Raw genomic sequence first — 24,078 nt, forward strand, 5'->3', positions numbered from 1 at the left:
TCATAAGGTTCCACGACTTTGTCTACACACGGCATCTGAACACACAAAATACATTTGGATAATTTTCAAAACATTTTGGGTGCTTTATTTAACTTTTGTACACCTGTGGTGTTCCCGGTCAAAAATCTCTGGTCATTAGAAATGAATGGGTGAGACTACAATACTGTACATGTGTGTTTGAGCACACACACACACACACACACACACACACACACACACACACACACACACACACACACACACACACACACACACACACACACACACACACACACACACACACACACACACACACACACACACACACACACACACCTCACTCCCCTTCTTGGCTTCCATGGCAACCCCCACAGGAACCTTTCCCCAAATAGAATCTTTCCCCAATGGGAACCACACCTGTTGGAATTCTCACAAACAATCGCAACATTGTTTCAATAATGTATATAACTTTTCTTGCAGCTGGTATATAAAGCTTTTTTGAGGCCCTTCTCACAATTCATTCTGTGGCAGCACATTGACCAAACAATATACTGTATGTGAGGCTCTTGATCATATCTTTGTTCATGACACTGGTGAGGATTAGAGAGTCCTTGTTAAACTTTGACACAAAGTAGTCTGTGACTACTTTTTTTTTAAACTCAAAAACAGTTGTATGTGCTCAGGTCAATGAGGCCTACAGACCATAAATAGCAAATAGAAGTTCAAAACGTATAATGTTCACAAGAACTTCAGTTGATAAAAAGATCTAACACAACATTAGGTGATAATATATGTATTATTATGGATTTATAATCAGCTATAATGGGGCGGTCATACCTTGTGGGATTGGTAATAATCTGAGAAAGATTTAGGGAGTTCCATTGCTTTAGGACTTGGTCAGTTGGTTTAAGCATGTCCAGTTTAGGTCACCTAACAGGACAAATTGAGACTTAGTTTAAGGGGCCAGGAGAGAGCTTAGGGAAGGTAGGTTACATGACGGACCTGATGGAGGACGATAACACTCAGCAACAGTCAACAAAGAGCTATTTGAAAGTGTAATGATTAAAACCAGCAGGTCAAATGGTTTGGGGACAGACTTGGTGGAGACAACCGAGGACTGAAGGTGATCCTTGGTAAAGAGTACCACTCCCCCAGCTTTGGAAGATCTGTCTTGCCGAAAAAGGTTATAACCAGAAAGGTTAACATCCGTATTCAAAACACTCTTCCTTAACTACGTCTCAGTAATGACCAACACATCTGGATTGGAGCTGTGAACCCACACTTTCAATTGATCCATTTTAGGTAATAAGCTTGTGTGTATGTGGCTGCTATGAAAGTTGAACTGTGTGTGTGGGTGATCATGGGTTTGCAGCAACCTCATGATGGGTATAGAGAAAATTCAAGTTTCATGTAGTAGCGTAAATATATCGGTGTTACATTGAGCTGGGTGAATGGAATATGAATAACAGTCATCCAATATGGTGTAATAAAAATAAGACCATGCTCATAAAAAAAATGTGTTGTCCTCCCTAATCTTAAATGGCACCGACTGCCACTGGTGTCTGCATATGTACTATGTGCCAAATGTACAGTGATACGGTTCAAAGTATGGAAGTTCCCTACATGAGTACAGTATAGGCTATGTGTGTGCAACATGTACAGTAATTTTCCCAGCATGCCTCAAACATCAGCATTGCATCACTGTAACTGGCCCTAAATCTCTCTGTCATTCTCTTTTGTCTTTCAAGCTCAACTCTTTTACATTTCCCTCTCTGTATCTCTCCCTCTCTGCATCACTCTCTTTCTCTCTCAATGGCAGGGGTGCCTCTCTCTCTCTCTCTCTCTCTCTCTCTCTCTCTCTCTCTCTCTCTCTCTCTCTCTCTCTCTCTCTCTCTCTCTCTCTCTCTCTCTCTCTCTCTCTCTCTCTCTCTCTCTCTCTCTCTCTCTCTCTCTCTCTCTCTCTCTCTCTCTCTCTCTCTCTCTCTCTCTCTCTCTGGGGTGCCACTCAGAGACTGCACTGACGTCAATGACATTCTTCTCATGCTTAGTGCGACATCAGACACCAGCGCACAGAGAGACCACTCTGCTGCACAGACGGCAGGCTGCTGCCAAACACTGGACCGGAGCAGCTAGGAACACTGGAGCTGGACTGGAAGTGGGAGAGGGGTAATCCTGTACCTACCGCCAGCAAGGACATGTAGTTGTTTTAATATATGTTGCCATTGCTTTGGAAATCATCATTATCATTTAGATTTGAGTCATTTTGCAGACGCTCTTATCCAGAGTGACTTACAGTAAGTAGTGAGTTCATACATTTTCATACTTGTTTGTACTGGTCCCCTGTGGGAATCACACCCACAATCCTGGTGTTGCAAGCGCCTTGCTCTACCAACTTCGCCACAATGAAACCAAAACCCAAATTGGTTTAAATCCATTATATTTTATGTCCAATCTTCATGAGATTAAAGCAGAAGGAAACTAATTTGAGAGATACAGCTACACAGCGATACTTGTCCCTTATACCAGTGGTCCCCAAACGGTGGGGCTTCTGAAGTTGTAATAGCAGAATGCACAAGGTGCAATTTCGAAAATTGGTTTGTGCATCACCAGTTTTCCTCTTGACACGTCAGTCATTGCAGACCGTAGAGAGCCATTTATAACTGGTCAGAAATGTCCAGATCAATTAGCCAGCTAACATTTTTTTGCTATGTTTTTTAGCCCATTGATTTTGTTTTAATGTTTGAGTCACTCAAATATGACATGAACACACATAAGACATGCAAAATGAATAGAATTGCAGGAAATTAGCTTTAAAATGGGAAAAAGTCTCCATCCCAAAATGTATAGCATTGCAATAAATGCGCCATCAAGAGGGGCCAACAAGAGGGGTGTGAACAGTTTGTGTCATGAACAATGCTTGTGCCCATAGCAATAGATGTGTGCAGGGGTAACAAGAATGCAATGGTAACAAGAATGCAATTAACCATTAATAAACGGACAGCTGTTCCATTCCCTCACCACCTGGTCTGGATCACAAGACGAGCGTTATCTTTTCTCCTCAGGTCAGAGTTCACACAGCTACAGCACTCTTCATTGGTCTATTCTCCTCATCCAGCCTATTCTTATCCCACACTAAAAATAGCCGTCTTCAAACACCAGCCAATCGATACATTGATGGACAGATGTCTAACAAATAAAGTGATAGGGGAGGGAGGGGCGGGACGGAGCTGAAAGAGAGCAGCCTAAATGTCATGTGCAACTCATGGTAGGGCTCGTCTAATGCCCCATTGGCCTCTCCATGTCCCATTTGGACGGTTCTACATGACCTCCTTTATTGTCCTTCTCAGCAGGATAGCACCAGAATCTTTAGATCAAATTTCACTCCTTGACAATCCTTGTCATTCCCAAAGAGGCTGGCCTTTCGGCGCTGGATTTACGAGAGAATTGCTCGGTTGGTTGTTGGAAATAACAAATATAACATGTGGAGCCTCAAAAAATTGAATTAGAATGTAAAACAAAGTTTTTTTAAAAACATTTAGCTGTTAGCTAAAAAACATGTTGTATTTTGAGGCTTAAAATCAAAACTAAGACGTTTTGTGGTTGGATTTGCAGTATGTATTCAGTTTGAGAATTTAGACTGAGCAAGCAACTTTTGACAGGCTGGCTTCATCTGGACAAACAAAATACGGTTGCTTAGAAACCAGATACCAATGTGTTCTGTGGAGAAAAGACAGAGTTTCAGTATTTGCATAATCGTTATGATTGGAGAATAGCCGATGAACCCGGATCAAATCCTCTGTTCTCCTCGAGCTTCGATACAATGTTCATATTTGAAGATGCAAGAAAGGCCAGTCTCTGGCACATGACATGGAGCAAGCACAGAGAGTGGATTAGCTAAAGATACTGGGACCCAGGCTAGGATGACACTGCCAGCACAGGCCTTCACATGAATTACAGGTAGTCAATTCTCTCAAACAATCAGTCCCATGACTCACACTATCTTTTATGGCCAGGGCCATAATGGATGCACTCTAATAATTTCTAAATATAGTGCAATGTCATCAATTATTCACACACTGTGTGCTACACATGTTCCCGGGTAGATAGTGGAATGTTTTGTGAGAAAAGGAGGTTTTGAATGTCATGGCACCTTACACTAGTGCATACTGTACATGGGTTTGGCTTGTCACACCTGTTTTGTTTTAACAGGGCAATAAGAGCCTGTGGATTCTAGCTTGGATATGTATGGCCCAAATACAAGATCTACAGCACTCTGAGAATGAGAGGAGCAGGAGCAGGATATGGGACAGAGTATGGGACCTGTTATCAGAGTATGGGACCTACCGACATGGTATGGGACCTACTGACACAGTATGGGACCTACTGACATAGTGTGGGACCTACTGATATAGTATGAGACCTACTGACATAGTATGGTACCTACTGATATAGTATGGGACCTACTGACTCAGTATGGGACCTACTGACATAGTATGGGACCTACTGACATAGTATGGGACCTACTGACACAGTATGGGTCCTACTGACATAGTATGGGACCTACTGACACAGTATGGGTCCTACTGACACAGTATGGGACCTACTGACATAGTATGGGACCTACTGACATAGTGTGGGACCTACTGACATAGTATGGGACCTACTGACATAGTGTGGGACCTACTGACATAGTATGGGACCTACTGACATAGTGTGGGACCTTCTGATATAGTATGAGACCTACTGACATAGTATGGGACCTACTGACATAGTATGGGACCTACTGATATAGTATGGGACCTACTGATATAGTATGGGACCTACTGACATAGTATTGGACCTACTGATATAGTATGGGACCTACTGACATAGTATTGGACCTACTGACATAGTATTGGACCTACTGACATAGTATGGGTCCTACTGACATAGTATTGGACCTACTGACATAGTATGAGACCTACTGACATAGTATGGGACCTACTGACATAGTATGGGACCTACTGACTTAGTATTGGACCTACTAGCAGGACCTACTAACATGGTTGGCTGCTCACCCTGTCACACACACTGCCAGTCCTACATAGTGCTAGAGGGCAACGAGAAGTGCCCTTCAAGAACAGGTCTATTCTGGTCCCTGTTGGTTGGCTCTGGCTTGTTAAGTACATTGCTAGTGAATGGCCGATTCGTTTCATGGTGTTAGTTAGACACACTGATTTAGATGTCATTCCCATCACTGTATACCGACCGGGTCACTGCTACAGTGGAGGGGCGAAAGTAAGGGGTTACACCAGCCTGCTAAGCCCAGCCTCAGATGTAATGACCTGATTCTAGCAGGATCCCATAGGGCTGTGTGGAATGTAGGGTCTGGCTGTGAGCTGTCAGTCAGGGGATGGAGCATGGGGCCTGACAGCACTTTGGCACAGAAGCCTTTCCAATCAAGGCTGAGTGACAGACAAACAAACAGGTGAACCACAAGTCAAACAGTCCTGCTGATGCTACTGTACCAGGGTTGCTAACCATTGTCCTGCAGCCTTCATGCTGTTTGGTTCCCATTGTGCTGTACTGTAGCTACAGGCGTATCGCTTTCAAACATGTCAGCCATGTTGTATTTACTACACACTCTGGATCGCTTTGATACAGGGTCCTGTTGTTTGGCTACCCCTAAAGGATCTCCATGTCCTCATCCTCTATCTCTGGTCGGACAGTTCCCATCCCAATGTCTATCATATCATAATGCCATAACACCATCATCAAGGGATGCTGCATTTTACCAAGCGGATAGAATGGATGATATTGCTGAGTATTCTCTCTCCCTCCTTTCACTATCAACATATTCATACATATTCATACAGTACACACACACACACACACGCACACACACACACACACATAGGTTGGTGGCACCTTAGTTGGGGAGGATGGGCTCGTGGTAATGGCTGGAGCAGAATCGGTGGAACGGTATAATATACATAAAACACATGGTTTGATGCCATTCCATCTGCTCCGTTCCAGCCATTATTATGAGCCGTCCTCCCCTCAGCAGCCTCCACTGACACACACACTAACAAACACAAAGACCACACAGATAAAGACTATCAGCGTACCTGTGAATGAGGTCTTGGTGATGGGAGGTGGATTACACATGGGTGATCTCCTGGTGTGGGGAGAAACAAAATACACATTGATCTCCTCCCAAAACACTACTACTGTTCTACCTCATTCTATCTCTCTCCTATCTAACTTCTCCCTATCTTTCTCCCCCTTCTCTTTCTCCCCACTCTATCTCACTGAGGTAAATCTGCTGCACCCTTTCCAGCTGAATCAGTCCCCATTCATCACAGATCTCGCGTTGAACAGGAGCACTATGGCGGAGGGCCCCTTTACTGAATGGGACTGCTGTTGTTGTAGTCCCAGTGAAGACCAGCAGGGGGAGAACTACAGCAAAGGATTCACATCTTCTCCAACACATTGTGTCAAATGCAGCAGCATGTGTCTGGTGGTATAGCACGCAGGCCAGGGCAAAATATCTGATCTGATTGGTCAAAATACCAATTAGTGCCAAAAAGATCAGAATTGGCCTGCCTGTGTAAACACAGTCAAAGAGAGATGACATGGGGAATACTGAAGCAGTTTGTAACATAACACCATAAAGAGAGACTTCAGTTGGAGATATCATATAAATACATATATATCCAATATATAGCCTCAAAATTCCCAAATAACACTAATATTTAGCTATAATTAGGGTAGCTGTGTGCCTTGCTCTAGACTACTACACAGCAGTAATTACAGATTAATTGTGTATAAGGTACATGCAGTGTATGCTCCCGAAGACTTACTTGTTGGACACCCTGTCTTGTGTACAATTGGTTAATGCGGCAAAATTATTCCGTACAGTTCTTAGACTGGCTAGAACCTGGAGGAGATAAGGACAGATTGACATTAAAACCTCACATTAATCTCTTGAACAGTGATTGCCCCATCCAATCTAAACTGGTCAATGGGCCTGGGTCTTTTGCACAATTTCAGCATAGCATACTCTACCGTGGTTTCCTGAAGGAATTAGGCAACAACACAATAAATCTTGCTTAGAATTCGTGCCATTGCTCACCTGTGCAAATGGTGTTACAATCATATCGTCGCCATGACTGCAAAAAAGAGACAAAGATAAAAAGAGGTTAGATTAAAAAAAATTGACACACCTTTGTCTACAGACATTCTAAACATGACCTTCATATTTTAACCCTCTGCGTGACAAAGAGGAGATGATCCCAGCTGTAGCCATGACTATGGCAAGACTAGAGTAATATGGCTATACAATTTGGCCTCAGGGCATTTCATATTATTCTGCACGTAAATCTGTGACACCCCATTTAGTATGATACGTTACGTTATGTAAGATTATGAATGGAATTGCGGTCGTAAAATGTCATACTGTTAGAAGACATATACTATCATACGTCTTATACAGTCGTACAATAGCATATGAATTTGATGGTGTAACTTAACTTCTTGGAAAAGGTATTAATTTTATACGTCTTTCTCTGAGACCAGGTTGCTTGTTCCACCGTAACAACAAAGGGGAATTTACGTTGGTGATTAGGTGAACTACCGACAAAGGTTAGGATAATTTACATGAAAGGTCATGGAACTAAAACAACAAAGGTTAGGTGAATTTACATAGCAGGTTAGGTGAATTGGGTTACATTTAGAATAAAGATTAGGGGAAGGGTTAACGAAAATGTAGTCCCCGACGCGACTCGAACACGCAACCTTTGGTTTGATAGACGGTACACCCTCTGATCCACCTGATCCTCTGATCCACCCCGAGAAACATCGCTACTTTCGTTTTCTGTCTAAAGTAACAAGACCAGGGGTGTCAAAAAAGTCGGGAAGGTCTCACTTAAAATGTATTATATTTCCTTGCCATCAAAATTTGCAAAAAATAGTTCTCTATCCATCGTTTTTGTTATTTTCGATGCTCCTTGATTGTTATGCTTTCGTTACAATGGCTGTTGGCAAGCTGGACGAATTGAAAAGGCTACACATTGTCGATTTGGTTTAAGTCATTTCAATCTCGATTAAGATAATTTTTTCACACGATAAAAAAATAATAATAGATATATATATATATAGAGTACCAGTCAAGAGTTTGGACACACCTACTCATTCAAGGGCTTAATAACACATATGGAATCATGTAGTAACCAAATCAAAATATGTGTCACGGATACCCCCGGTACTGCTGCTCATTCCGTTCACCAGCTCCGGGGGTCTATGTCACCGGCCTTCTAGGTGTCACTGAACTGGATCATTACCACCAACCCCGGACTGTCTTGTCTCATTACGCACACCTGGTTCCCATTCCCCCTGATTAGTATGTGTATATACAGTTGAAGTCGGAAGTTTACAAACACCTTAGCCAAAGACAGTTTTTCACAATTCCTGACTATTAATCCTAGTAAAAAATTCCCTAGTAAAAAATCACCACTTTATTTTAAGAATGTGAAAAGTCCGAATAATAGTAGAGAGAACAATTTATTTCAGTTTTCAGTTCTTTCATCACATTCCCAGTGGATCAGAAGTTTACATACACTCAATTGGTATTTGGTAGCATTGCCTTTAAATTGTTTAATTTGGGTAAAATGTTCTGGGTAGCCTTCCACAAGCTTCCACAATAAGTTTGGTGAATTTTGGGCCACTCCTCCTGACAGAGCTGGTGTAACTGAGTCAGGACTGTAGGCCTCCTTGCTCGCACATGTTTTTTCAGTTCTGCCCACAAATGTTCTGTAGGTTTGAGGTCAGGGCTTTGTGATGGCCAATCCGATACCTTGACTTTCTTGTCCTTAAGCCATTTTGCCACAACTTTGGAAGTATGCTTGAGTTCATTGTCCATTTGGAAGACCCATTTGCAACCAAGCTTTAACTTCCTGACTGATGTCTTGAGATGTTGCTTCAATATATCCACGTAATTTTCCGTTCTCATGATGCCATCTATTTTGTGAAATGCACCAGTCCCTCCTGCAGCAAAGCAGCCCCACAACATGATGCTGCCACCCCTGTGCTTCACGGTTGGGATGGTGTTCTTCGGCTTGCAAGCCTCCCCCTTTTTCCTCCAAACATAACGATGGTCATTATGGCCAAACTGTTCTATTTTTGTTTCATCAGACCAGAAGACATTTCTCCAAAAAGTACGATCTTTGTCCGCATGTGCAGTTGCAAACCGTAGTGTGGCTTTTTTATGTCTGTTTTAGAGCAGTGGCTTCTTCCTTGCTGAGCGGCCTTTCAGGTTATGTCGAAATAGGACTTGTTTTTACTGTGGATATAGATAATTTTGTATCTGTTTTCCTCCAGCATCTTCACAAGGTCCTTTGCTGTTGTTCTGGGATTGATTTGCACTTTTCGCAACAAAGTAAGTTAATCTCCAGGAGACAGAACGCGTCTCCTTCCTGAGCGGTATGACGGCTGCGTGGTCCCATGGTGTTTATACTTGCGTACTATTGTTTGTACAGATGAACGTGGTACCTTCAGGCGTTTGGAAATTGCTCCCAAGGATGAACCAGAATTGTGGAGGTCTACAATTTGTTGTGTGAGGTCTTGGCTGATTTATTTTGATTTTCCCATGATGTCAAGCAAAGAGGCACTGAGTTTGAAGGTAGGCCTTGAAATACATCCACAGGTACTCCTCTAATTGACACAAATTAAGTTAATTAGCCTATCAGAAGCTTCTAAATCCATGACATAATTTTCTGGAATTTTCCAAGCTGTTTAAAGGCACACTCAACTTAGTGTATGTAAACTTCTGACCCACTGGAATTGTGATACAGTGAATTATAAGTGAAATAATCTGTCTGTAAACAATTGTTGGAAAAATTACTTGTGTCATGCACAAAGTAGATGTCCTAACCGACTTGCCAAAACTATAGTTTGTTAACAAGACATTTGTGGAGTGGTTGAAAAATGAGTTTTAATGACTCCAACCTAAGTGTATGTAAACTTCCGACTTCAACTGTACGTGTTTGTTTTGGGCTTCATCCTTGTCGTTTTCATGACGTACTTTATTTTGGGTGGAGAAATAAAAAAAACTTTTACGTATTCCTGTGCCTGTCTCATATAATTAATTATACAGCGTGACAATATGTGACCCGATTCAGTAAACTAGGCCTATGTCGCAAGTCACGACTATACAGGACAGCAGTTTGAACTGTTTTTTTTTTTGGGGGGGGGGGGGGGGGGGGGGGGGGGGGCAGAAATGCCTTCTCGAACATGTGAACTTCCATGTGTCTTAATATCAAACCTGTATGCCAACTGTAAATACGAATACAATTGTTAAATTACGAGCCTAGTTGATTTAGCCACAGAAAAAACAGCAACCTTCCCGCTAGCCATGATTGGCTGAGATAATGAGTGGGCTGGACATGCCTGAGAGCATCTTGTGTGTATAAAATGAGCTGCTTGTAATGTGTAGATAATCCTTTCTACTGCAGTTTTTTGAAAGATATAACTTTAGCTATGGAGAACTGCAAATATATTGCTACTGCTCTTAATTACATTGCTGCCCTGAATTGATCAGGCACTATTGACAAAGGTCAGTAGGAAAAGTAGTGATGGACTACTTTCTGGAGGACGATCGTGCCATGCTGACTCTCTCTGACTCTAAAAATGAATCAGATGATGAGGAAATCCCTGATTTACATAAAAACATTTTCATTGAAGAAGATATTGTAGAGTCTTCTGATGACAGCGATGGGGAAGAAACGGCGACAATCAACAGTGTTGTTATCACGGAAGAAGTTGACCGAGTTTTGAAATCAGTGGAATGTCTGGTAGAAGCAGAGTATGATAAGGAGATTAATACAGGCGGTTACTTTGAAGAATTTAAAATCTAAAATATATTTTGATTTATTTAATACTTTTTTGGTTACTACATGATTCCATATGTGTAATTTCATAGTTGTAATATCACCACTATTATTCCACAATATAAAAAAAATTTAAAAATGAAGAAAAACCCTTGAGTGAGTACGTGTTTCCAAACGTTTGACTGGTACTGTATATTTTTACTCAAATCACCCGTGGGCCATATGTTTGACACCCCTGAACTACACTACTCTGGAGCTCTGTCAGAGAGACCACCAGGTTCTTGGTTACCTCCCTGACCAAGGCCCTTCTCCCCCAATTGCTCAGTTTGGCCGGGCGGCCAGCTCTAGGAAGAGTCTTGCTGGTTCTAAACTACTTCCATTTAAGAATGATGGAGGTCACTGTGTTCTTGGGGACCTTCAATGCTGCAGAAATTTTTTGTTACCCTTCCCCAGATCTGTGCCTCAACACAATCCTGTCTCAGAGCTCTACGGACAATTAATTTGACCTCATGGCTTTGTTTTTGCTCTGACATGCACTGTCAACTGTGCAACCTTATATACAGGTGTGTGCCTTTCCAAATCATATCAAATCAATAAAATGTATTGGACTCCAATCAAGTTGTAGAAACATCTCAAGGATAATCAATGGAAACAGGATGCACCTGAGCTCAATTTCGAGTCTCATAACAAAGGGTCTGAACACTTATTTCTGTTTTTTATTTGTAATACATTTGCAAACATTTCTAAAAACCTGTTTTTACTTTGCCATTATGGGGTATTGTGTGTAGATTGCTGAGGATTTTTTGAAAATCCATTTTAGATTAAGGCTGTATCGTAATAAAATGTGTAAAAAGTCAAGGGGTCTGAATACTTTCTGAAGGCACTGTATACAGTACCTCTATTGGCGTCATTCATTGAAATCTATAGTAGAGTTCATTAGAGACGACATCCACATGGCCTTTACACACCCTCTACACAACCAAACATCATCATCATCCTTGGGGAGACTGGCCAGACAAATGCAAGGACTGAACACATGGGCTATATTTATTGATAAGCTCTGTTCTGGGGTCAAAAGGTGGGGGGTGGGGGGTTGGAGGGGTAGGCAACTCAATATTAGAAGGTTTTAATTAATGTTTTGTACACTCACTGTGCATCAATAATGTTAGGGAGAAAAAGAGGAGTGAGGGTAGCACTAGTATTATGTTTTTCATTGTTGTTCAAGACATTGAACAAGACATTTTGACCCCAGAACAGAGGGGTGGCAGGTAGCATAGTGGTTCGAGCGTTGGGCCAGTAACTGGAAGGTTGCTGGATTGAATCCCCAAGCTGACAAGGTAAAAATCTGTTGTTATGCCCCTGAGCAAGGCAGTTAACCCCCAGGTGCCGTGGATGTCGATTAAGGCAGCCCCCCGCACCTCTCTGATTCAGAGGGGTTGGGTTAAATGCGGTAGACACATTTCAGTTGAATACATTCAGGTGGACAACTGACTCCCTTTCCCTCAATATGTCGGGGCATGGAATCTACAAAGAGTTCCACAGGGATGTTGACTCCAATGCACAGCTGTGCCAAGTTGGCTGGATGTCCTTTGGGTGGTGGACCATTCTTGATACACAAGGGAAACTGTTGAGTGTGAGAAACCCAGCGGCATTGCAAACCGGTGTCAAGAACTGGTACCTACTACCATACCCCACTCAAAGGCACTTTTGTCTTGCCCATTCACCCTCTCAAGGCCACACATATACAATCCATGTCTTAATTGTCTCAAGGCTTACAAATCCTTCTTTAACCTTTGACCCCTTCTTCTACACTAATTGAAGTGGATTGAACAAGTGACATCAATGTGGCATCATAGTTTCACCTGGATTCACCTGGTCAGTTCTACATCATGAAAAGAGCAGGTGTTCTTAATATTTTGTACTCTCAATACTTCTCAATAACAAAGACAAGAGAGAGAGAGAGAGAGAGAGAGAGAGAGAGAGAGAGAGAGAGAGATGGAGGGGAGAGAGAGCGATTAGGCGAGAGGTTGCATTCCAGCCTCCCTTTCCTCCTCTCTTCCCTTTCCCCAGGCACCAACACTGGTCTCTGCATGTTAGTACCCAGCATGAGACCTTTAATATATTTTCTATATATATCTGCAGACATAACTGGTTACATAAAGAAGCACAAGGGACATTTCTAAAAGATTCTGCCAGTAAACTATTTCCTTAGAGACATCTATGGTCTTTATGTCTTTTCCAATAAAAATGTGTCATTTAGTGCATCAAAGATTGTCCATTTTGTATATTCTATATAAAAAATGGACAATGTTTAGCCTTCATGTTAGATATCAAAGACACCTGTTTCTTAATTTACTGTAGGTCAATGATAAGCCCCAGAGTAACAGTTGGCCTACAGAGTAACACTCTGTACAGTAACTTGGTTTACTGGAACAATTGTCCACCAATTCCACTTTCCTTAGAAACCACAGTGTGGCAACTGGGAAAAGTAAAAGGACTCCGTATGAACATCATGTTGCATACAACCTGGTGAGGAGCTGCCTGATATGGCTGACCAATCAACCCCGTAAAAAAAAACACATTTCACTAATGCTGAGGGCAAAGGGCTTCGAATAGAGACGTGTCACTGTGACACCTCAGCATCAGCTGTCAATCAAACAGAGAACTGGGAAGGGGCAACAAATGCATTGACAGCTATCATATCACTCACCGCACCTTTGAAAACACTCCATCTCTTCAGTGAGAGACATAGTACTACATTTTGTAGATAGACCCTGTGTGTGTGTGTGTGGGGGGGGGGACAGAGAGACAGTTAGAGAGAGAAAAAACTCACATGTCGCTGGCGATGGAGGAGTTTCTGGACATGGACTTGGGCGACAGTTCGTAGTCCGAGTCAGAGCGGTAGAGGAAGGACTCTCGCCGCTGACTGTGGACAAAGTTGCCCTGCAGTATGAGCCCAGACCCCGGGCTGGCCATGGGGTCCAGCGGGCTGCGCCCCGACGATGTGCCGTTGTCCACATCGAAACTGTCAGACAACAACCAGAGAGAGAGGAAATATTACACATAATCATAAACAGTGGGTGTTAGAAACATAGGACACCTTTCTGCATTTTTGTTTATTCGTACTGCAAAGAACATTGAGCAGCAGGTTGCTTATGATTCAAAATATTCTTTCAAACAGCCACAAGAAAATCCAAAAGCCTTTATATGGTAACTGTAACAGGCCAGTACTGTAACACAGGCCAGTACTGTAACACAGGCCAGTACTGTAACACAGGCCAGTACTGTAACACAGGCCAGTATTGTAGCACAGGCCAGTACTGTAGCACAGGCCAGTACTGTAGCACAGGCCAGTACTGTAACACAGGCCAGTACTGTAACACAGGCCAGTACTGTAACACAAGCCAGTATTGTAGCACAGGCCAGTACTGTAACACAGGCCAGTACTGTAACAGGCCAGTACTGTAACACAGGCCAGTATTGTAGCACAGGCCAGTATTGTAGCACAGGCCAGTACTGTAACAGGCCAGTACTGTAACACAGGCCAGTACTGTAACACAGGCCAGTATTGTAGCACAGGCCAGTACTGTAACACAGGCCAGTACTGTAAACTGCCAGTACTGTAACACAGGCCAGTACTGTAACACAGGCCAGTATTGTAGCAGAGGCCAGTACTGTAACACAGGCCAGTACTGTAACAGGCCAGTACTGTAACACAGGCCAGTACTGTAACAGGCCAGTACTGTAACACAGGCCAGTACTGTAGCACAGGCCAGTACTGTAACACAGGCCAGTACTGTAACACAGGCCAGTACTGTAGCACAGGCCAGTACTGTAACACAGGCCAGTACTGTAACAGGCCAGTACTGTAGCACAGCTCTGATAAAGACAATGACTCATTGAGTCACCACCACCACTTAGGACAATGACGCAATCCCCATTTGATGTCACCTAAGAGTCCTCCAGATTGCCGCTGTCACCCAGGATGACCTGACCTGTTACAAGGGGAACCAGACCTGGCTCTACTGTAATCCTCCAGAGGGATCCCCATCTACGTAGCACCAGATACATCTTCATCATCACTACCCCTATCATCATCACCAGTGTCAGCTATGTGATGAAAATAGGTGTTGTGATCATCCTATAGGATCCGTGGTGGAGCTGATAGGGGAGCCCGTGCTATTTGGCACAGTGTGTGTGTGTGTGTGTGTGTGTGTGTGTGTGTGTGTGTGTGTGTGTGTGTGCGTGCATGCGTGTGTGTGTGGTGGAGTGTGAGCTGAGTGGACTGCGTCAGCTGTGTCTGTGTGGGTTCGTGAGTGAGTGTTGATGACGTGGTGTTGTGGCTATGCATGGGTACAGCACAGTAAGCACTCTGTCAGCCTAAAAATCTGAAAAACACAGAACAGCATATTCTCTAAATCCTCCGGATGAAGAGCCCCGCTCTTTGACCCTACGACAAGTGTTTACATCCAGCTGCAGATTCTGACGTTAATAAACATTCGTATTGTTTGAAAGACATTACGTCAACCATGATTCAATCTGTGTTTACTGTAGGCTTCCGCAATAGAACACTGTGGGGACTGGTTGCACATCCTGAGATTCAGCTAGCTTATTCAATCGCCGCTAAGGAAAAAGGACTATGATCAAATCACATATTCAAATCTATCACATCGCTATAGCACCCTAGCCAATGTGATTTTACTGTGGTGTACTTCCCAAAGTATTTTCTCCCAATGCTCCTTTCATAAAACCAAGGTCATTGAGACACACATGCATTCATAATTGCAAGGTATACGTAGTGGCATGCTCAAAACTATATACATTGGACATGAAGGGGCACATGTATTTTCACAGAGCGGGCGCTGGAGAGAGATGGAGGTGGGAAAGGATTGGTGCATGTTGTGAATGTTTGTTAGCTAGGCGAGTGAGACAGAAGCATCTGTATGTGTATCAGGGCCTGCTGCCTACACTCTTTCCCCTCTGGGTCATATCACTGCACCAGGCCATGGTTTCAGCCTGCCACATAACACTGTATACCACAAACAGAACACCAGCATGTCTATCTCGCACACACACATGCACGCACAGCCCACCCCCCTTCTTCACAACAGCCATGTGGTTGTAGCCCCTACATGTGAAACCCAATATGACAGAGGGTACTAGAGATAGTGCCATTATCTATCACTGGAGTCTAGGACTGCAACTCAAATGGCACTCTATCCCTGCACAGTGCACTTCATTAAGTGCATTACTATTGACCAGGGCCCATAAGACTTGCACTATGTAGCAGGGGCACCATTATTTTCCGACCTGCAAACCCCCCCAAAAAATATATATATATATTGTTCCTTTCTGTTCCTTTTTAAAACTCTGAAATCATATATCTCTTTTTTATTATTTTTATTATTTTTACATTAGCTCGACATTCAATTACTTCACTAGTCAGTGCGGATAGAGCATCTTGCTATGGAGCTGGAAAGCTATAGTTGTTTTAGTCTAGGCTGCCTAGGCTTCGTGCGGAACGTAAAATAACATTATTAACCAGTTCTTAACACAATTGCCTAGTTAAATAAAGGTACAATATATATATATATATATTATACAGGGTGAGGAAACAAATGTGTACATTCGTAATTTGATTGACCTATCTCTTTAATCAGATTTCCTGAATTGCATTTGATCTGAGCATGTGCTATAAATAAACAATTTATTTTATAAAGAAAATTGCTTGGGCAGCAACATCTGGGGCCTGCATGGAGACTGAGAACAAACCCAGTTTGGTCCCAGGTGAAAACACACATTTACAGCCTACCTATTGTACATATAGGTCACACTACACACCCGCCCTTGACCCAGATGTAACCCATTTTGGTAAACATCGGGAACTCATGCGGGTAAATCCTCAATTTTCCCACTAGGGCAACTTATGAAATATGCTAACAATGCCAACTGATGCAACAGTGTGACACACCCCATACACACCTCCCCTTGACTGATTTATATGCATTCATGTTCCAGACCACGCCCACGTGAACGTTTATCATCGACCATCTGGCCAATCAGTGTCATTTTGTAAATGTCGGATCTCTATGGCAAGACGCATCATTCACCCAATTTCAATCAAAATTGGGTCAATGCTGTCTGAGATATCTGTGTGTGATTAACTTTTGAACGGAAGGACCGACGGACGGATGGATGGACAGAGACAGATCCACAGTCCCCATCCCCAATTTCATCGTGGGGGACAATTAATAGGTTACATGAATTCCTAGAAGCAGGAATTATGTTCTGGCGTTATCATTTGCAATCACAAAGGACATACCAACCAATAAGACTCTTTGCATGTCAAAACTTTGCCTCCCTTGAACTGTTTACTCAAGCCAGCACCTGGGAAGTATCTTAGGATGTGCTCTGCTCAAGAACGCCTAAAGAACACGACATTCCATATTTTTTTTAAAATCATAAGTAATCATGTGGTTACCAGTATATTATCTCCTCAGCCCAGTGTTGGCCCAGCTGACCGAGCAGGCAGGGCCTAGGAGGCTGAGAGACAGAGCCTGAGAGGCAGAGAGGCAAGGTGTGAGACACAGAAAGACAGAGGCTGAGAAGCAGGGCCCGGAAGGCAGAGAAGCAGAGCCTGAGAGACAGAGAGCCCTTAAGGCACGGACATACCGGTAGAGTTTCCAGGCAGGGAGTACTTAGCACGTCTGAACAAAATGCTGGCTGTTATTTGCAAACTGAGAGCAAACCGATTTTACATGTAGAAACAGCCAAACATTTTGGCAGTCAGATGCTCACCGCTAAAACACACTGCACAGTCAGCAAGAGAACGAACGGCAAACGAACAGCAGACGAGGAAGAGGAAGGGAGGCAGGGCCTGAGAAGCAGAGAGTGAGATATGCTAAGAGGCAGGGCCTAAGAGCCGTGGCCTGGGAGGCAGAGAGGAAGGTCATGGGAAACAAAGGCAGAGAAGCCTTCGAGGCAGGGCCTGAAAGGCTGAGAAGACAGCCCTTGTGATGCAGAGAGGCACTGAGCAGGCAGGTTCTAACTACTCTGACCTTTGGATGTAAAATGTGCGAGTTTTTATTTTATTTGTCACATGCTTTGTAAATAACAGGTGTAGACTAACAGTGAAACACTTACTTACGGGCCCTTCCCAACAATGCAGAGAGAAAGAAAAACAGAGAAAACATGTAATAATAAAAGTAATAATAATACAAAATGACTTGGATATATACACGGGGTACCAGTACCAAGTCGTTGAGCATGGTGGGTATGAGGTTATTGAGGTAGATTTGTACATATAACTAGGAGTAAAGTGACAGATAATAAATGGTGATGAGTCCAAAAAGTAGTTTGTCCGAGTAGCTACTGAGTTAACTATTTAACTAACTATTTATCAGTCTTATGACTTTGGGGTAGAAGCTGTTTAAGGTCCTGTTGCTTCCAGAATTGATGCATCGGTACCACTTGCCGTGAGGAAGCAGAGAGAACAGTCTATGAAATGGGTGGCTGGAGTCTTTCACCATTTTTAGGCCTAGTATATAGGTTCTGGATGACAGAGTGCTCAGCCCCAGTGATGTACTGGGCCATATGCACTACACTCTTTAGCGCCTTGCGGTCAGATGCCAAGCAGTTGTCGTACCAAGCGTGGATGCAGCCAGTCAAGATGCTCTCAATTATATAGGATCTGAGGGCCCATGCCACATCTTTTCAGCCTCCTAAGGGGGAAGAGGCATCTTCAGCCTTCTGTATCCTGTACTCCATGATCAGCTCCTTTGTCTTGCTGACAGTGAGGGAGAGGTTGTTGTCCTGGCACCACACTGAGGTCTTTGACCTCCTCCAAATATAGTTTCACTGTCGTCGGTGATCAGGCCTACCACCATCTTACCCATGGCAATCTTACACTGCGGCCACGCAGTCATGGGTGAACAGGGAGTACAGGAGGGAACTAAGCACGCACCCCTGAGGGATGTTGTTGCCTATCTTCACCACCTGGGAGTGGCCTGTCAGGAAGTCTAGGATCCAGTTGCAGAAGGAGGTGTTCAGTCCCAGGGTCCTTAGCTTAGTGATGAGCTTGTCGAGCACTATGGTGTTGAACGCTGAGCTGTAGTCAATGAACAGCATTCTCACATAGGTGTTCCTCTTATCCAGGTGGGAAAGGGCAGTAGAGATAGCGTCACCTGTGGATCTGTTGGGGCGGTATGCAAATTGGAGTGGGTCCAGGGTGTCTGGGATGATGGTGTTGATGTGAGCCAATGCCTTTCAAGGCATTTCATGGCTATAGATGTGAGTGCTACGGGGCGATAGTCATTTCTTACTCGTTTCCGAGTCAGAAATAATTAATTTTTATGTCAGAAATGCCTTCTGGAACATGTGAAATTGTATGTGCCATAATAACAAACAGGTATGCCATCTGTAAATATGAATAAAGTTATTCAATTACGAGCCTAGTTGGTTCAGCCATGGGAAAAGACAGCAACGTTCCCGCAAGCCATGATTGGCTGAGATAATGAGTGGGCTGGACATGCTGAGAGATTAGTTTGTATTTATCTGCCATATAGCACGCTTCTGTCTATAATATGAGCTGGTCAGTATGTGTAGGTAATCCTTTCTAACGCGGCTATTTTTAAATTAATATATCACGTAGTAGAACTACATAAGTGTTGCTCTTCACTTTCTGAAGGACCGAGTTTTGAAATCAGTGGAATTAGAGTATGATAGCTAAGGAGATTGAGACAATTCTGGCGTTTGATTGAAAATATGCAGACGGAGTCAAAAAGAGAACACACAGAAGGCTTTTGTATAAAACACCTGTTCACGGATCTTCAAACTAAGGGCAACCCTGGCATCCGTGACAGAGAGGGAGGAGCGTCCATCCATGTATACGGGTAAGAGAGTCTAGCTAGCTACATTTTCAGATATTACACATTATTATTTTAGACAGAAAGTCATTTTCATTTCAAGTTAAAGTGTACTGTTAGCTAGCTAAAGTGTACTGTTATCTAGTACTGTTAGTAACTATTTCAATAGAATGTTTATGATAGTCTAACTGTCGATAGACATAGCTGGCAAATTCACTCTGGCTATCCACTCCGATTTCAGAGCACTCTCGTCAGAGTGTGCCAGAGGCAAGAATAACTGACAAATATACGAACGCTCAACACCTGCTGAATATAGCCGGTGTCAGTAAACGTTGGCAAAAAAGCGTAATTAAATTGTTGCCAGCAGCACAGTTGCAGTCACCAATGCTCTGGATAACATAAAAACAGCCTATCCAGTGCTGCTAGGGTGTGTAAAATGGTCAGAGTGAGCTGTTCTCTCATTTGTGTCTGGAAGTAGCTAGCCAACATTAGCCAGTTAGCTTGGGTGCTTGACTGCTGCTCGGATCAACCCTAGTTTTCAGCCAGAGTGTCCAGTGTGCGCTCTGAACGCTCTGAGAATGAAACACTCTGAATTTATGAATGGGCAGAGCACACTCTGGCACTCTAGATTAAATTACGAACACACCTGTATAAACCAGCCCTTGAAATCTTTGGTTGTTTAGTACATAGTATCTCATGTGAATCCTTAAAGATATGGGTGGGGCTAAAGCTTAAGAGGGTGTGAATGATGCTGAATGAGTGTGGACAAAGAAGAGCTCTCCAAAAGGTACCAAAACATTCAAGGGCCATTTTCTCAAAAGTGAGGTTACAAGTTTATTAACATTCAAAGCAGAATTACTTTACCATTGTTCTTCAACTTTACTGTATGAGGTACAGCAGCATTTTCTACTTTTATCCAATGTAAATAACACAATTTAAAATGTGGTGTTCTGCTTGAAACATGAAAGTATTACAGACTGGGTCAGGGAGAGGTTGAAAATGTCAGTATTGACACCTGCCAGCTGGTCAGTGCATGCTCTAAGAATGCGTCCTGGTAATCCGTCTGGCCCTGCGGCTTTGTGAATGTTTACCCAAAATCTATGGAGAACGTAATCACACAGTCATCCGGAACAGCTGGTGCTCTCATATATAGTACAGTGTTGCTTGCCTCGAAGCGAGCATAGAAGGGATTTAGCTTCTCTGATAGGCTCACGTAATGAGCGGGTAAAGAGAAAACATATTGTTCTCATTACTCTGTACCCTGCTTCCATTGCTTTCTGTCTTATTTCTCTTTATCTCTCCTGTTTCACCCTCTCTCTCTCTCTCTCTGGCCCCTCTCTGTACTCTATCTCTCTATGTAGCCCATCCCTCTCTCTACCCTCATATAGTTGTTATAAGCAGCGCTCAACTCTCCCAAGTAGCTATCACACTGACCGATAAATGACGTTCTCCATCTGTTCCCTACACTAACGCCCTAGCAGCACATTTAGTAAACACATTTGGAACCAGGTACAAAACACACACACACACACACACACACTGCTCACATGTTCTCATTAAGAGAGATCTTACCAGTCAGTCTCCAGCTGGCCAACATATGCTGAGCAGATGAGTCAGTCATTAACACCTACACATGCTGATGTCACACACTGTACCATAGCGTATAACTGATAGTAATACATGTGACAACCAGCATACCGTACCTGCATTCGTGCTATTTATGAATGAATGAATGGGAGAACACATAGCAACATAGCAACTAAGAGTAAAAAAGGGTCTGGGCAAAATAGAAGCTCTGATTGGCCGATTACAATTATTCTCTGTCCCTACTAGGTCACGATAAGCATTTTAGGCCTGGAACATCCATCAAACCAGTCTGTTGAGCATCACTCTGACACTCAAAGACCTCGACTGGAACCTTATAAGTCCACACTTTCCAAAGGGTCACTCCATGTTTAGCACTGAGACCACTTTCCACCACCGAGTCCAACTTTCCAGTCCAGCTTTTCAATGAAGCTAGAGATGAGAACAGATCACATGAAAAGTACTGGGATAAGCTACTGCTGTTGCAAACATGTTCTAACAGGAAAAAATCTTGTCAGACTAAATTGGTATATATTGACTAATAAGCACATTACTGTAGATAACAGTTAGGATATAAACCTAGCCAACTAACTAGCCATTGGGAATCTTTGCGTCACTTGACACTCCTTCCTGGCACATCTCCCCGGCAGGTTAATGAGAACTCATCAGAACATTAACCACAACAGCAGAGGGGCTTGGACTAGATCAGGGGATCCCAAACTTTTCACTCAGGCCCCCCTTCCAGCATTTGGGGAAATCCTGCACACGCATGCCTGCAAACGCACACATCTATTTCTATAGACACAAGCACTGTTCATGACACGTTTTGCAGATTTAAAGTTATTTCCTGTAATTCTACATATTTTGTCATGGGGTCCAGAGAACATTTAGCAGTTTTAATGGTACTTTTCTTGCTGACATGGGCTAGTTGATCTGGACAGTTCTGACAAGTTATACATAGCTGTCTAAGGTATACCTCGGCTGACAAGACAAGACAAGAGGAAAACTGATGATGCACTACCCAATTTCGAAATTGCAGCTTGTGCATTCCACTAGTACAACTTTCAAGAGTAAGTTGAAAGCCGGACCCCCCCCCCCCTCCCCACCCCCCCTAGACGATAACTATTAGGGAGGCCATCGTGGGAAAAGCTCTGAATTCTGAGGTAAGACAGGAGACAGGATAAGGAGAGATGCAGTGAGTGTCTTTCCCTTGGCGATTCTCCAAAGTTTACAAATAAACATACCAGCCAGAAAAATGAATTCATGTAAGAGTTGACAGAATGAGGGAGTATTGTGATGTCATAGATACATGTGGCATGTGACATGTCAAATGTGAGGCGGGTTTGGGACAGGAACCCACCTCACATGTGACAGGAGTTTAAGAAAAAAAGGTTTGCGACACACAGAAGAAGGCTTCTGGGTTGCCACAAAGACATATGGCATGTCTGTGGGCGTGGGGTTGTGATGTCACAGAGGGTGACATGCTGTGTGGAATGGAAGATGAGATGTTGTGATGAATGTCACAAAGACATGGCATGGTTGGGAGGGGGAGAGCTATTGTGATGTCACAGAGGGAGACATAATGGAGAGTTCCCTTGGGGTAGAACCTGCTGTGCAGTCAGCCATGCAGAGGAGAGATTCTACATTATTCTACTGATAACAGAGGAATGCACCTCTCTCTCTCTCACACACACACACCCCCTCAATCAATGAAGGTGAAGGGGAGAGTGTTAACAATTCACAGACATTCCTCCTTCTCTTCTCTCCTTTCCATCCCCCACCTCTCCCTCGCTACGGTCATGTACTCAGCTTTAGACAAAGCTACGTTTATCTAACTTACTGACACTGGTGACATGAAGAATTCCACCAGGTTGAACTTTCAGGGCAGACATCTGGCTGAAAGAGATCTCCTTCCACGTGTTAATCTGATCATAACACCTGTCCTTCAGTGGCAGCCTCATTCCGCTCAAAGACTTCCCAATGGCCTTAATGATGGTGCACGGTTCACACAGGCCAGATCCCAGTCTGGGATCTTATGTGGATAATTAGCAGACTGTGTGAGAACAGGGTGACCTAAAGGCCAGGGTCGAGGAGGGAACCAGCATGCTGTGTGTTTGTTCAGGGCTGGACTGGACTGCTAAGCTAAAGTACAGCATGGAAGTACCACGGCGAAACACTGTGGAAACAAACAAGTGTTCGACAGAGATCTACGCTCACAGGGAACATGGGAGCGCAGAAGGGCTGAGAAAAAGAAAGAGCCAAGGACAAGTCGAGACAGTAGGGTGAGGAGAGGGGAAGGCAGGGAGAGCAGCCCCCAGAGGTGCATTCTATGGAAAAGGAGGGGGCACTGCTGGGGGCACTGCTAGGGACGTCAGCAAGGGACTGAGACACATTCCAGAGTCTATTATGATTTACATAAGGCCTTTATGGCCTTCTTAGACAGAATGTATCGGCTGTTTCATGGGCTTGATACAGTGAGTTCTGATGGAAACGCAGTAACGCACAATTAGACAGCACAGAGACAAACTGCCATGCTGGATGCCTGCTCTTCCATGAAGTGTGTTGTATAGTTAACAGAGTACAATCGAGTGCAAGGATAGAAGAAGCTCTCTCACATACAGTTACTTTCCGAAGTGACCCACAGTCAAAACCAAAACACCAAATACGAAAAGACAGGCCAGGGGTTGACAGTCTGAAGGAGACTGAGGAAGGAAGAGAAACCAGAAAACAGTAGACTGTATGAAAAGGGAGGCAGAGGGGGGACGGAGAGGATTGAGATGAAAAGC

At 43.5% G+C, this 24,078-nt stretch overlaps 1 protein-coding gene across 4 annotated transcripts in view; it reads right to left on the reverse strand.

Annotated features, from left to right (window-relative positions):
- Positions 1 to 24,078, reverse strand: part of LOC139389876 (3',5'-cyclic-AMP phosphodiesterase 4D-like) — a 286,348-nt gene that overhangs the window by 17,479 nt on the left and 244,791 nt on the right. For all 4 annotated transcript variants that reach the window (XM_071136880.1, XM_071136879.1, XM_071136882.1 and 1 more), the window contains exons 2-5: positions 13,678 to 13,869; positions 7,094 to 7,130; positions 6,822 to 6,898; positions 6,087 to 6,136 (exon numbers count right to left, since the gene is read on the reverse strand). In XM_071136880.1, the coding sequence (XP_070992981.1) occupies positions 6,087 to 6,136; positions 6,822 to 6,898; positions 7,094 to 7,130; positions 13,678 to 13,869 (356 nt within the window). The remainder of the gene's footprint in view (positions 1 to 6,086; positions 6,137 to 6,821; positions 6,899 to 7,093; positions 7,131 to 13,677; positions 13,870 to 24,078) is intronic.

Source organism: Oncorhynchus clarkii, chromosome 30 (genome assembly GCF_045791955.1).
Source record: "Oncorhynchus clarkii lewisi isolate Uvic-CL-2024 chromosome 30, UVic_Ocla_1.0, whole genome shotgun sequence".
In the NCBI taxonomy this organism is placed as follows: Eukaryota; Metazoa; Chordata; class Actinopteri; order Salmoniformes; family Salmonidae; genus Oncorhynchus; species Oncorhynchus clarkii.